Here is a 12201-nt window from a genome sequence, read left to right as displayed (position 1 = left end):
AAATCTAATTTAAACTCGGTGATACGGTGGATTCTTAATCTATGTGAATGTCTAGTGTTCACTTGCAATTTATCAAGTCACCAAGTACACTAAGGTTGTAGGCTAATATCTAGAATTACTTTTGACCCAAACAAAGATATGTAGCAATTACTCAAGATTGTTTTGTTTGGCTCGATGAAAATGAAGGAACAAAAGGCAAAAGGAAACTAGAACGACACAAATTCACAAACACGAACTTCGGGTCATGGACGGCCCGGACCAAAACGGAAATAGGCCGAATGTATGAGGCCCGTTTTCGGCCCACGGCGACGCGGGTTCGGGCCTGAAGAGCATTGACATCGTAATCGGGCCGATGCCAGCCCAATATGTCTCGACGTCGTTTTTCAGCTCTTCGATCATCCGCCATGTGTCTCTCTATCTGTCGAGCGTTAATAGCTATTGGAGTTGCGGAGACGTAAAATATCTCCCGCTCTGGAGGAGCAGCGGCAGGAGGAGGAGGAGAAGAAGAAGAAGAAGAATGAACGGTCTGAGCGGCAGCTGCTGCTTGAGCTCCTGCAGAATCTCGAACCACAGGCCTGGCGGCCGAAGCAGCTCTCACGGTAAGGCTCGCGCATCGTTCGATGCGCAGTGCGTCAGCTCTTCGTCGTGATGCTATTCGCGGTCGATTTCGCCGAATCTGTTGGAGCTCTCCGTGTTTATCCGTGGGTCGATTGGCGATGTCCGATGCTGCCGGCGAAAGCGGATTATGATTTTCGTTGTGTTTCGGAATATCGATCGTCTTCTTCGAGCTTGTTATTGTCTGAAAGGATTGAAGTTTCTCTCGAATTTCATTCTCTGTGGAAGGGAACAATCGTGGCGCTCCGGTCAAAATGGTTAGGAGATCTTCAGGACCTACGAAGCATCATCGAGACATCGTTCCTTCTTCTGGAGCTAGTGGTCTCACCAAATTTGAGAAGAAGACGCTGCTCAGTTCTATCGCAGGTATCGCTTTTTTGATTGACTTCTTTTGGTCTGTTTGTGCTTTCCCTCAAGTTATTGCTTCCGATGAAGGAGGGACCAGATATTGTTCCTCTTACTCAGTGCGTATGCGGCTGCGTAGTGCTTGTTTTAGTTGACCGCCTAGTTGATTTCACAAGTGAAGTCGTGCTATTCGCTCTTTCTCGTATTTGAATTCCACTTTTGTCTGCCGCTCATTTGCTTGCTTGTATTTGATTCTTGTGCTTTGGTTGTGTTGGCATGCTTTCAGTGGCGAATTTGATTGCAGTAGATGTGGCAAAGGCATTGAGCACCGAGAATGTAATGGTGAGGACCTCCTGCGAATCTTATTCCGAGTATTTTGCCATTAGGTATATGTACGAATGCCTACAACTTCAATTGTAGCATGAGTTTGTCGCCCTGAGTAAGGATTTTATTTGACTGTGTTGGTTAAGTTTGAATCATGTGCTTGAGTATCACTTTCAGCTGTTATCTCAAGTAAATGCGTCCAGTTATCGTTCTTGCATATAACCTCAGGAGCTAGAATTATTTTCCTTCGGGTCAGGAAGTGGCTGCTCCGTTTTGTACCATAGCTGATGGAAATCTTGGAGATTGGTTTGGAGGCTTCCTATACACAGCTGGACAACAGGCCAATGAAGCCGTTCAAGATCAACTTTCTGCACTCAGTTTTACTAGGTAATCGACCCTCTTTTTTTTTTTTCCTTAAATTCAGATATTAGAGTGTATCACTGCTGTTGATTCACTTTGATTACTTTTACAGTTTGGCGGTTATATTTGGGGCCGGGCTTGTGACCAGCCTCTCACCATGTACATTGAGTGTATTACCTCTGACTCTTGGTTACATAGGTAAGCCTGCTTTCGCTCCGAGTGGCAACTGGCAAACTTTCTGCTTCTCTGATTATGCTGTTTGTATATTGTCTTTCGTCATCTTAACTTTATTTTCTTCCTTTTTCCCTACTGGTGTTGGGATCGTGAAGGAGCATTTGGTTCCGGAAAAGGCAGGACAGAGGTACAACTTTCTATTTGAATTCTCTAATCACTTCTAATCTGAATTGCATTTTCTGTCTTCTTGTTTTGAGGGTCTATAGATGTTTGTGAAACATAAATAAATTCTCTTTTTTCCGTATGCAGTCAATATTATGCACCACTTGATTTTTTAGTTTTTGAGACAGATTGTGAACTGGACTAGTGAGATCTCTCAATTGATTTTATGCTAAGCTCTTGTCTATTGACTTGTCAGATCATTGGGGATTCAATTGCATTTGCGTTAGGACTAGCCACTACGCTGGCACTTCTAGGAGTTGGAGCCTCATTTGCTGGAAAGGCATATGGCCAGATAGGGCAAGGATTACCCGTGGCTGCTTCTGCTCTGGCTGTTATTATGGGTCTAAATCTCCTTGAGGTGGAAGTAGCTCCTTGCATTCTTTTCAATGCTAACTGTTTAATAGTTGTTATTTCATTCTTGTCAGCTCTACTAGCACCTTTTTGGTCTTTGGTGTGTTAATTCGTAGAGTATCTCCCACACCCACAATTTAGTATGAAACATTTGAGATAAGACTTCTTGAAGCATACTTAGATTAGGAGACTAATCCCGTCAAAACATAATCCAGATTCGGGAGTTTGTCCCTAATATTGCTACGATTCGTGCGTTTACATATTGCCAAATCTCGTCTTGGCACTGTGTTTTAACTGACGAGCTTACTTTGATTATAAATTTGCAGATAATCGAGTTTCAGCTTCCGTCATTCTTCGACAACTTTGATCCCCGTGCTGCTGCTGCCAATTTCCCATCAAGTAAGTGGCCTTTCCTTAAAGAATCTGCCTCCTGACTTTTTATGATTAGGTCTCCAAGTGCTCTCAGTTGATTTGAAGAATATGAATTACAGGTGTGCAAGCATATTTAGCAGGCCTTACGTTTGCATTAGCAGCTTCTCCTTGCAGTACACCTGTTCTCGCCACTCTGTTGGGATATGTTGCTGCATCTAGGGTCTTTCTCTCTCTCTCTCTCTCTGTACACATACACACTAATACACATAGCATAAAGATGTTCACATCATGTCCTTGGCCGAAGTATGACTTCTAATTATGACAGTGATTTAACTATTTACTCCTGAGTTGGCAAAATATTCTCATCATTGTAGGCGGAATTATAGATAAATAACGTAAGGATTAGTTTTCATGAATGGTGTTGTGTTCCGTGAATCAATGATGTTAGCATTTCTGAGTGATTTCTGAACTTGCAATTGCTGCTGTTTTAAATCTGCACATCATTCCTGCAGGATCCGGTAATTGGGGGAAGCTTACTTCTAACATATACAACCGGTTATGTAACTCCTTTACTTCTTGCTGCTTCTTTTGCCGGAGCATTGCAGGTAAATGTTTCCATGCTTTTGGCCAATTTGTGGATAGAAACCTTATTCTGATTACCACCGACTAAGAAAAATGATTCAGGGATGTTCATTCTTTTCTCCCCCAGTATATGAATGATTTCATTTGTGCAATTGTTTAATCGATCTCTGACTGAGGTTATTGTACTAGAGCCTGCTTTCATTCCGCAAGTTCTCGGCATGGATCAATCCCGTGAGGTACCTCTCAAAGTTACTGTTGGGAGTGTCATGTTCCATTTCGTAAATTGCAAAATCCATTCACTGACACAAATTTCCCATTTGTGTCTTTTGCAGTGGTGCACTTCTCTTGGGAGGGGGCATTTACACGATTCTAGATAGGCTTTTCCCACCAACAATGGCAATGTAGACAGTAAATAATGGTCATGAACAGGTAAGAAGAATGTAATGAAAAAATGAGTGCCGTTTTCACCGCTTTTGATTCTTTTTTTTTTTTTTGTGCTTTGTACTTGTAAAATTGATTTCCTTCTCTGCCCCATTAATTGTTCTCAGAATAGACAATTGAGGAACATCTCTTCACAATGATTCGCGCTCACTGTGACGCTCAGGGTTTCACAACTTATGTATACGACGATGATCGATATGGAAGATATGGAAAAAGTGAGGACGAAAGAGGCAGAACATGGACCTGCCCTCTTCGATCTTTCCATCTTTTGTTTTGTTTTTCTGGTTGAGTATTGCCCTTAAGAAGTGAGTGGCGTCAATATCCTTGGTTTCCAGCAATAACGCGTGCGCCATCGGTCAACTTTTAGAAGTGGGTACCGTCAGCATCTAAACAATAAATTGTTTTTTACAACTTTCCGAAACGTTTAGGCACTGTCCAACTCCATTTGATATGCGCTTTGAGTTTATGTCAAAACTGGCATATGCAACAAAATCCGCTTTCCGATTGTTGGAATTCTTCTTAATCGGAAAATGGTGACGTCACAACATTTTCATGTGCTATGTAAAGCCAAGTGATTGCTCCTTCCCCGACAACGCTCTCGATTCTGGACTTTTAGGTTACCTAAAGAATTATAATATTAGAGGTGCGTCCCGATCAAAATGGTCGTCTCACGAAGTTTTCCCTGCAGAACAAGTTAACGTGTCGCAATTTTATGTCGGGAATTTGAGGTTCTGACTTAACCTGGTTCCAAAGCACGAGCTTATACACTAGAGGTGCGTTTGACAATCATTCTGTTTCTGGAGATAATTTCTGTTCAGAAATGATTTTTTTTTTATTCCGTGTCCGAGAATAATTATCTAAGATTTAAAGTGTTTGCAGAATGCTTAAAATTTCTATTCTTAGAATAGTAAAAGAATAAAAATGATTTTGGTAACCGCACAAAATTTCTTTTTATTAATAATATTTTAAACTTTTTAATATTTCTTTTTTTCTTTTTTTTTCTTCTTCTTCCTTAATCCTTTGGCTATGGCCAGGTGACGGCGCATAGCGACCTTTTTTTTCTATTTTTCACAGGCCAAGGCCCATGAGGGCCGGACCTCGCACCTCGGGCGAGGATTATTTATCATTATTTTAATCCTTATTCATTTTTTTTCTTTCTCGGACTCGACCGGCGGCCAGAATCTACGACTGGCCCACAGTTATGAAGAAGAAAAGAAGAAAGCCAAGAAGAAGAAAAAAAAAATTTTCTTTTCCATTTCTGATTCTTGTTCCTAGAATCAAGAAGCAATTTTTTTGATTCTTGATTCTGTTCCAAAACTGATTCTGGAAACAAATTTTTGCAAATTTGTGCTCGGGAACAAAAAAATTTACCAAACGAATTTCTGTATCAAAACTGATTCTGATAACAAAAGAATAAAAATAGTTACTGTTTAGCCGGTTGCTAAACGCGCCCTGGCTGATCATCAGGATAATGTCGACCAAAGAAAATTGAAGCACGGATTCTATTAAAACTGAATAGCCAAGTCCCAAGTCGATTGTTGTGCTAAATGACAATATTAGGGAGCGCAAAACTGGGCCTTCCGAGAGGTGGGATCTGTTTCGTCTCTCTGTTGCTAGTCTCCTTGCTGCTGTCAAGAAAGCAGTCATTCTTGAAATGGACTGCATGTTTGCCTCTTCTTTTCGTTATGATTCTCCTTTACCTAATGTAACGTCCTCTTGTACGGCTCTTTAGATGATCAATGATGACATTACAGTTCTAGCAAAACAAAGGAAAAAAAAAGGCATTGCAAGCATTTCCCCAAATGTGTCCTGAAGTTCCTCCGTCAGATCCTAGCATTCGTGCTTTGGTGGGTCTCCAAGATCCTTTCGAACAATTAAAGGCATTGCAAAATAGCACGCCAAATGAACACATGAAAAACTGACAACCAATCCAGATGCCCAGCGCTGTCAATCTTTGGCCCATACAAACCCAAGAAAACATTGGTAACTCTAGAATGGAAAATTAGAAGACTGCACCATGGCCATTCGACAATATAAACTCCTGGAAAATTGCAATGGAGGCCTCTCACAAGGAACTTGAATTTAACAGCTTGAGACTAACAGGAATTTTTCCAAAATGAAGCTTACTGATGCTCAAAATTCCATAAACTACTTAGAATATTGTCCCAGCTTCAGAAACTTAAGAATCAAAATCCAATGAGACTGTAGAATGGATTCCCACAGAAGAGGCGTTGGCGGCCAAATGAACTAGTAGGAAAATTACCAGCACAGGACTCATTGGCTGGACCAAGAAACCATCACATACCCCAAGTAAATGTGTGCAGTGTGAATTTATATTATTTGAATCATGGAACTAAGTTCTCCCTTCCTCTGTATAAGAGTTGAATCAAATATGAACAAAATTCAAAATAGCAGGTAAAAGGAAGTTCCCAATTGCAGCAAAATTCACTTTTATTGCCCTTAAGGCCTACTCATACTATAACTCTACCATCTTATATGAATGGAAAACCCGACCTGCCTCTACAAAATAGTGTACAATCCCAAGCGGAGGAAAAAGCTACTGTAAACTCTTCATTTTTTATTTCTCATAAATTTAGTCGTAATGACAATGTTTGATCTCCTCAATGTTTAGAGAACATCCCTTGAGTTAGTGAGGAGAAATCATAATCCTTCCCAGATTCTGATGGAGAAGAGGATGATTGAGGTTTACTCACTCCAGCACTTGCCAAACCATTAGATGAGGTAGGTTGCCCCATCGTCTGCAAGCTGCTCAAAGCAAATGCCCGAATCAATTACCATCGAACAGACATAAAAAGCTTTAGTATTTGGCTGCAATTCAAGCCTGTTTTGGTGGTCTGTCTGAATGCATGTTCTGCCAATTCTATCAGTGATCCTACATGAAAACCATACTGCAAAAGCCACTAACATTCATTTGGGTATTGCTTTAATGTTAGTGGATGAAATTTGAGTTTCACCCTCATTTTTTGCAATTGATATTGGTACGTCTCAAAAGGGCAATTGCTTAATACTTGGATATTCTCAAGATGTTAACCAATGCAATTTTAAGACTTGACTTGGATCTTCTCAACACGTCTGATGTAATTTGAATGACTTCATGGTAAACCTTTTTTGGATAAGTTACTTGATGGTACAGAACTTTTGTACTAAATACTGGTACACGTTATCATAAAATTTCCTTACTCGGCATCCTCTTTGATATGTTTCAGAAAAAACCAGCTTGTACTCAGCGCAGAGAGACGTTCATTATGTAAAGGCACTTCAAGATGTAGCAAGATATTTAAGCCGATGACAGGTCCAAGATGTATATAGACATATATTTGTTGCTAGAGCATACCTAGCTGTTGGATATAGCACGGAGTTTCCCACTGGATGCGAGAGTCCAACGTTGCTTCCCTAAATTATCAATGGGATTATAATTAAGCACAACAGTTGACAAAGAGAAGACATGGCATAAAGCTAATTATATTTACCTGCATTAGCTTCAGCAGCTCATCTTGGCCTAATGGCATCATTCCTGGAATTTGGTAGCCACTGTGTGACCAATTTGGGACAGATATGCTGGTACCTTGCAGACCAGGTTGTTGCGCACTGCCACTGGATTTCTGATCTCCACCAAGAGATTTAGCTGCAGCGGCCATGAGAAGGGTTTGCTGCTGCGCCAGCATTGCCACTTGCTGTTGATGCATTGCGAACGGCGATACCATGTTGGACTGCACAAAGAACAAGCACACGACCACATAATCATATAAGCCAATCCATATACCAAGCAACTATTGATGATGGACGACATGGTAATTTGGAAGAGTGTCAAGCTAGTCCTTTGAACAATAATATTTCATTTGATTCATCATTACTTGAGACAAAAAATGGAGCACTGCCAAATCAATCAGTCGCCATTAGTCAAAGTCAATACTCAGCTGCGGCGCAATTCAAAGATCCATGAAAACCAATGCTTCAGCAGAAATAGAAGATACCTTTTCGAAAAGGCTCATGATATCATTTTTTACATCTTTCTGAGGCTTTTGTGGTACTGAACCCTCTGGTACTGAGTCTTTAAATAGATCTTCCACACCTGATGTTGGGTTAGTGCTATTGTCAACCGCCTTCGTTGGACTAGATTTTTCTTTTTCAGCTGTTGAGGCTACTTCAGCAGCTGCACAAGAGTGCAACACGACTGTGAATTAGAAGCAAACAACAGTATCCATTGCCTAGATGCCAGGATCATGCTGACAAGAATCAGAAAGAACCAATCACACAATCTAATCATCCCACCCTATAAACACAGATGAGGACATTCAACATACACTGAAAACCGGCCCAATCATCAACAACAGCAGCCTCTGAACCATTCTCACTGGGACCATCGATGGATAGCATGTCGAAAAGGTCAGTGGAAAAATCGACCTTAGGGGGAGAAACAGATGGAGCAGCATCAGCGTCCTGCACTTTTGCTCCAAAAGCTGGTTCTGTTGTCGGAGCTATGGGGTGGAGCTTTGAAACAGGAGTCACCTGATTATATACAAGATACGTCATTGGTTGAGTTTCTCTTTTGTATTAAAAGTTACCCTAAGTTATCCAAATGCTGAAGATCTGCAAATGCTTCACAAGCTAGGGGCGCAATGATTGAAACAGAACCCTACCCTCATATTATTTCAAACCTATCAAAGAACATATTGTTTCAAAAAGTTTCGTTGTAATAGAGCACCAGCTACGAAATGCCAAGAAAGAACATGCCAAGTGGATTTAAACCAATATCAGCAGTCCTTTGTCAAGATACGCATGATACTTGAGGAACAATTAAAGAAGGTACCTTCTCAGATCCTTTAGGAGGAAGAGGAATACTAATCTTCACACTAGGAAGACTGTCCTTGTCTTTGGAAGCTCGAGGTTTCTCCTTTTCCTCAAATAAATTTTCTGAACTGCCCACATGTGAATGTCCACTTATTTCCCCAGCTCCATGGATATAGGATGAAGGCTTCTCTTCCTGCAGTCGGGAAGGTGATTTTTGCTTTCCCTCCCTCAGAACCCATCTCTTTTCTTCATATCTTCAATAATATAAAGAATTGCCATTTTGAGCATATAAATGCATGACACTGGAAATAACAATGCAATTACTGTTCAATAGATCATAGTCCAGGCTTCATACTTTGCACGGATGAAATTTTCAATTCCCACTCTGTCATAATTTGGAGGTAGCTCTGCTTCCCAGTAGCCATTTGACTTCTCATTACCCATGGCTGCACAACAGAAAAAGCCAGCGATTCTCTCACTCGAAAGAGCGAACGAATTAATCCATTAAAGATGGAAACCAAAAGACAAATGAAAAGCATACTTTGTATAAATGCAACCTGCTCTGGCAGCCACGTGTCCAGGGTTGCAGATCGCACCTGCAGCAGGACATATAAAATATGAGATACAGAGAAGGTGGTCTAAAGACACAAAATGCTTCACCGCTGTCCTATAACAATAGTTTTTAGGTTTTCAATCAAAAACGGAGAATATTCAATTGTCTCCTAATCAAGATCTTGAATGACCAGGTACTAAAGAATCTACAAATTGCTTCATATGGAGCTTATGACTAAACACCAATGAAAAAGAGCATATTGCATGTGTTCGCCTAGGGTGAAGTCCAATAGAAGTCCTCACAGCTGAGGATCACTTTTTCACTTCTGATTAGTAAATTCCCTGATTTTTATATTCTGCTGACGTTCGAATCTTGCAAATAGTTTTTTTTTTTTTGCAACACTAAAGGTGTTGTAAAAATGATTCTTTCAAAACCAAGTTACAGTATTTCCTCTTCTTGCCCGTTCCACCAGTACAGAAAATTAAAAAGTGCTTTCGCTAACCATCTCTCTTTTCTAAGGAATAATTTTCAAATGTTTCCTCACCTTTTTCTTCCCATAATTCATTTCCAGGACAAATTAGGCATTTCATCAGTGCTTCTTTTCCATCGCAATATATTTCCTTTCTCACCTTTCATTGTTACATTCTATTCTCTCCCAGATTCCATTATGTTCTTTTATAAACTGCGAAACATAATCTAAGTGTAGTTACACGATTAGACTAAACACGAAAGACTTTTGGACAAATAGAACCTTCTTAAACTATCGATACTCTTAAATTAGGAGCACAGGTGAAAAAAATCAAATTAGTGACCTTTGATATGTGTACCCCCAGACTTCGATGGATTCCAGAACACTGCATGCAGATAAAGATTCCTAAATTCACACTAGCCCATCTCGGACCTCTGCACATCAATAAGCAGCAGTTCATTCAGATAAAGACGGCTTTCGCAACATGGATGCATCAGCCCCCGTTTAACAGTAAATTGTCCTAAACTTTGGATGTCATAATTCAAATCCGTGTCCGAAATGCCAATGTACATCTTTTAGAGTTATCCAGGACATACTTAGCTTTACAATCGGCACATTCCTTATTCTCTGGCAATTTCAATAGCCCTTCCAGGATCTGCATATGTTTAAGTCACGGTAAAGATCAGATAAAAGAAGAAAAAGACAAGGTTAAAGCATTATCAAAACAATTTGACAATTTGCTTGGCTACACATGCATATTTTATGTGTGCTGCCAATAAGATGCCAGAAAATCAACCCCTAATTATCATGTTGTTCTTTTTGATGGTGTACAGAATCAAACAACGAATAGCATCTCGAACAAAGGTTAGAAATGGAATCTACGGGAAAAGTCATATCAGAAGCCTGTACAAAGGGAAATATTATTGCATGGACTAGAACGATCACAACCATTAGATTGTGTGAGACCCACATAAATCCTTTCAATTCTTTTTTCTTGGTAATGTACTCAATGCATGGTGGACCAGGTCTAGTCAGGTGCTTTTAGAAACAGAATCTAAGACATAAAAAGCGTTTATTGCAATCAATGGCACCGCTTTTATCCATCAATAGTGCTAAAAAAGAAGTCACATCAGCACCACAGATAACCTCATAATCATAGGATGAGCTACTTCCAGGGATTCTACTGAGAGTTAGAGGCAACAAAAAAAGGTAAAACCATTGAGCTGAAGAGTTCTCTTAAAGAGATAAAAGGCCCTCCAAGAAATATAGAAACTTTGACATAAGCAAACATTGCAGTCAAGATAAATAAGAGAAAAACACCTGCATGTAGCAAATCGCAGAATTAGCGAGAAACTCCGGATCTCATGACTACCAAATAAGAAACTTGAATCTCAAAGGAGAACCGTGAAAAGGAGGAGCTCCTCTTACAAGATGAAGACCTTTGATCTACCATTTCTTCCTAAACGGTAAGCAAATCTTCTCAAGATGACTAATTTTACCGCACCATTCGCATCACCCGATACTCTCCGCAGATATAAACTTCACCCAGGTTTCGTTCACTATCATAATCGCTACAAGATCATTTCAGATCCAACTATAAATCAATTACGCCAACGGCATCATCGGTGCGGGCACAATTCTCAAACCCATGAGAAATGCCGAATGCGCAGAGACACGACCCAGAGTACACGAAAGCAAACCGGCTCAATCCTTAACGGACACCATTCATATCTACACCTCCCAACGTCGTACCAAAACGCGCGAAGCTTAAGATCGAATCCGAGATCGAAGAAGGGGAATCAAGGCGGATCGAGCGGGGAAATGATGGAGGGGGGAAGAAGGAACCTTTCTGTGCTGGGCATTGAGCTCCTTGGAGACGTTGGCCTTCTCGTTCATTGACGATCCACCGGAACGAGATCGAAGACGTAAAAGGGAAGAAGGATCGGATTGATGATGCTCTCTCTTCCTCTCTCTTCCTCTCTCTTCTCTCGTTCGAGATGGAAATGGAGCTTTTGGCGTAACGACGAGTCTTTGAGTTGGCGATTACTTCATTCATGCGCGTTTTCTTCGCCAAAACTTTGGAGTGCAAAATGGGTTGGACGGACGAGTCCCATCAACCTCTTTTCATTTTTATTAACCGTTCGCCCCCCTCGGTGTGAACACGGCCATCACAGAAGCATTCTCGTTTTTATGGGCCTAAAAATAAATTGAACCGTAATTATGGATTCGATTTTTCGGTTGGTTACTTGTCGAGATAAGCAATGATGAATTGTGTTCGAAAAACCCGACATTGAAAAATTGATGTAGCGCAGAACAGTTACATCCTAATTAGCCCATAACCCATATTTTGTTAGGTATTAATCGTTGGCGCCGTTAATGGAGTGGATCGTGTGATTTCAAATTGTGCCGGGATTTAACCCGAGTGCTTGAACAATTCTACTATATGTACTATGATCCTTTTTGGCTGTTGCTTTCTACAGTTCGACCCAATTCACAGTGACCACTCTGGCTCATATTTTTTTTTTTCACCGGGTGATCCTTGAGCACCATTCCATGGCTCTACAAGCTCAGGAGTTGCGGG

General features: G+C 40.6%; 2 protein-coding genes across 5 annotated transcripts; one reads left to right on the top strand and one right to left on the bottom strand.

Annotated features, from left to right (window-relative positions):
* Nucleotides 1-459: 459 nt before the first annotated feature.
* On the top strand, nucleotides 460-4091 carry LOC115665322 (cytochrome c-type biogenesis ccda-like chloroplastic protein 2). 3 transcript variants are annotated; one of them, XM_030587202.2, is made up of 13 exons: nucleotides 460-599; nucleotides 844-981; nucleotides 1247-1302; nucleotides 1541-1671; nucleotides 1757-1842; nucleotides 1974-2005; nucleotides 2237-2398; nucleotides 2718-2790; nucleotides 2883-2983; nucleotides 3276-3368; nucleotides 3535-3581; nucleotides 3678-3774; nucleotides 3894-4091. In XM_030587202.2, the coding sequence occupies exons 1-12, from the start codon at nucleotides 518-520 to the stop codon at nucleotides 3748-3750; spliced, it is 1074 nt and encodes a 357-aa protein (XP_030443062.2). In that variant the 5' UTR covers nucleotides 460-517; the 3' UTR covers nucleotides 3751-3774; nucleotides 3894-4091. The 3 variants fall into 3 exon arrangements, with proteins under 3 accessions (XP_030443062.2, XP_030443057.2, XP_056167102.1); XM_030587197.2 differs by having other exon boundaries at nucleotides 1520-1671; XM_056311127.1 differs by having other exon boundaries at nucleotides 487-599; nucleotides 807-981; nucleotides 1520-1671.
* Nucleotides 4092-6088: 1997 nt separating this feature from the next.
* Nucleotides 6089-11681, bottom strand: LOC115665305 (ADP-ribosylation factor GTPase-activating protein AGD5-like). Of its 2 annotated transcripts, none has more exons than XM_056311886.1 (11): nucleotides 11466-11681; nucleotides 10217-10275; nucleotides 9964-10054; nucleotides 9140-9194; nucleotides 8954-9044; nucleotides 8618-8852; nucleotides 8112-8316; nucleotides 7782-7960; nucleotides 7278-7517; nucleotides 7142-7200; nucleotides 6089-6555 (listed from the first exon to the last, which is right to left on the bottom strand). In XM_056311886.1, exons 1-11 carry the CDS (start codon nucleotides 11514-11516, stop codon nucleotides 6408-6410), a joined length of 1413 nt encoding a protein of 470 aa, XP_056167861.1. In that variant the 5' UTR covers nucleotides 11517-11681; the 3' UTR covers nucleotides 6089-6407. The 2 variants fall into 2 exon arrangements, with proteins under 2 accessions (XP_056167861.1, XP_056167862.1); XM_056311887.1 differs by having other exon boundaries at nucleotides 6089-6552; nucleotides 11466-11680.
* Between the last annotated feature and the right edge of the window lie 520 nt (nucleotides 11682-12201).

Source organism: Syzygium oleosum, unplaced genomic scaffold, assembly GCF_021117445.2.
Source record: "Syzygium oleosum isolate NSW1041296 unplaced genomic scaffold, Sole_v2.1 Sole_v2.05, whole genome shotgun sequence".
Taxonomy (NCBI): domain Eukaryota; kingdom Viridiplantae; phylum Streptophyta; class Magnoliopsida; order Myrtales; family Myrtaceae; genus Syzygium; species Syzygium oleosum.
Note: the sequence above shows the minus strand (reverse complement) of the source record. Positions and strands in the feature narration are given on the sequence as shown.

Excerpts from the sequence above, each read along its gene's own strand:
- LOC115665322 (XM_030587197.2), top strand. The coding sequence starts at position 518 with ATGAACGGTCTGAGCGGCAGCTGCTGCTTGAGCTCCTGCAGAATCTCG. Across the intron at positions 1,303-1,519 it reads TGAGCACCGAGAATGTAATG|AATTATTTTCCTTCGGGTCA; the intron begins GTGAGGACCTCC and ends CTCAGGAGCTAG. Across the intron at positions 1,843-1,973 it reads TCTGACTCTTGGTTACATAG|GAGCATTTGGTTCCGGAAAA; the intron begins GTAAGCCTGCTT and ends GGGATCGTGAAG.
- LOC115665305 (XM_056311886.1), bottom strand. The coding sequence starts at position 11,516 with ATGAACGAGAAGGCCAACGTCTCCAAGGAGCTCAATGCCCAGCACAGA. Across the intron at positions 8,853-8,953 it reads GAAAATTTCATCCGTGCAAA|ATATGAAGAAAAGAGATGGG; the intron begins GTATGAAGCCTG and ends ATATTATTGAAG. Across the intron at positions 7,961-8,111 it reads TGATTGGGCCGGTTTTCAGT|CTGCTGAAGTAGCCTCAACA; the intron begins GTATGTTGAATG and ends ACTCTTGTGCAG.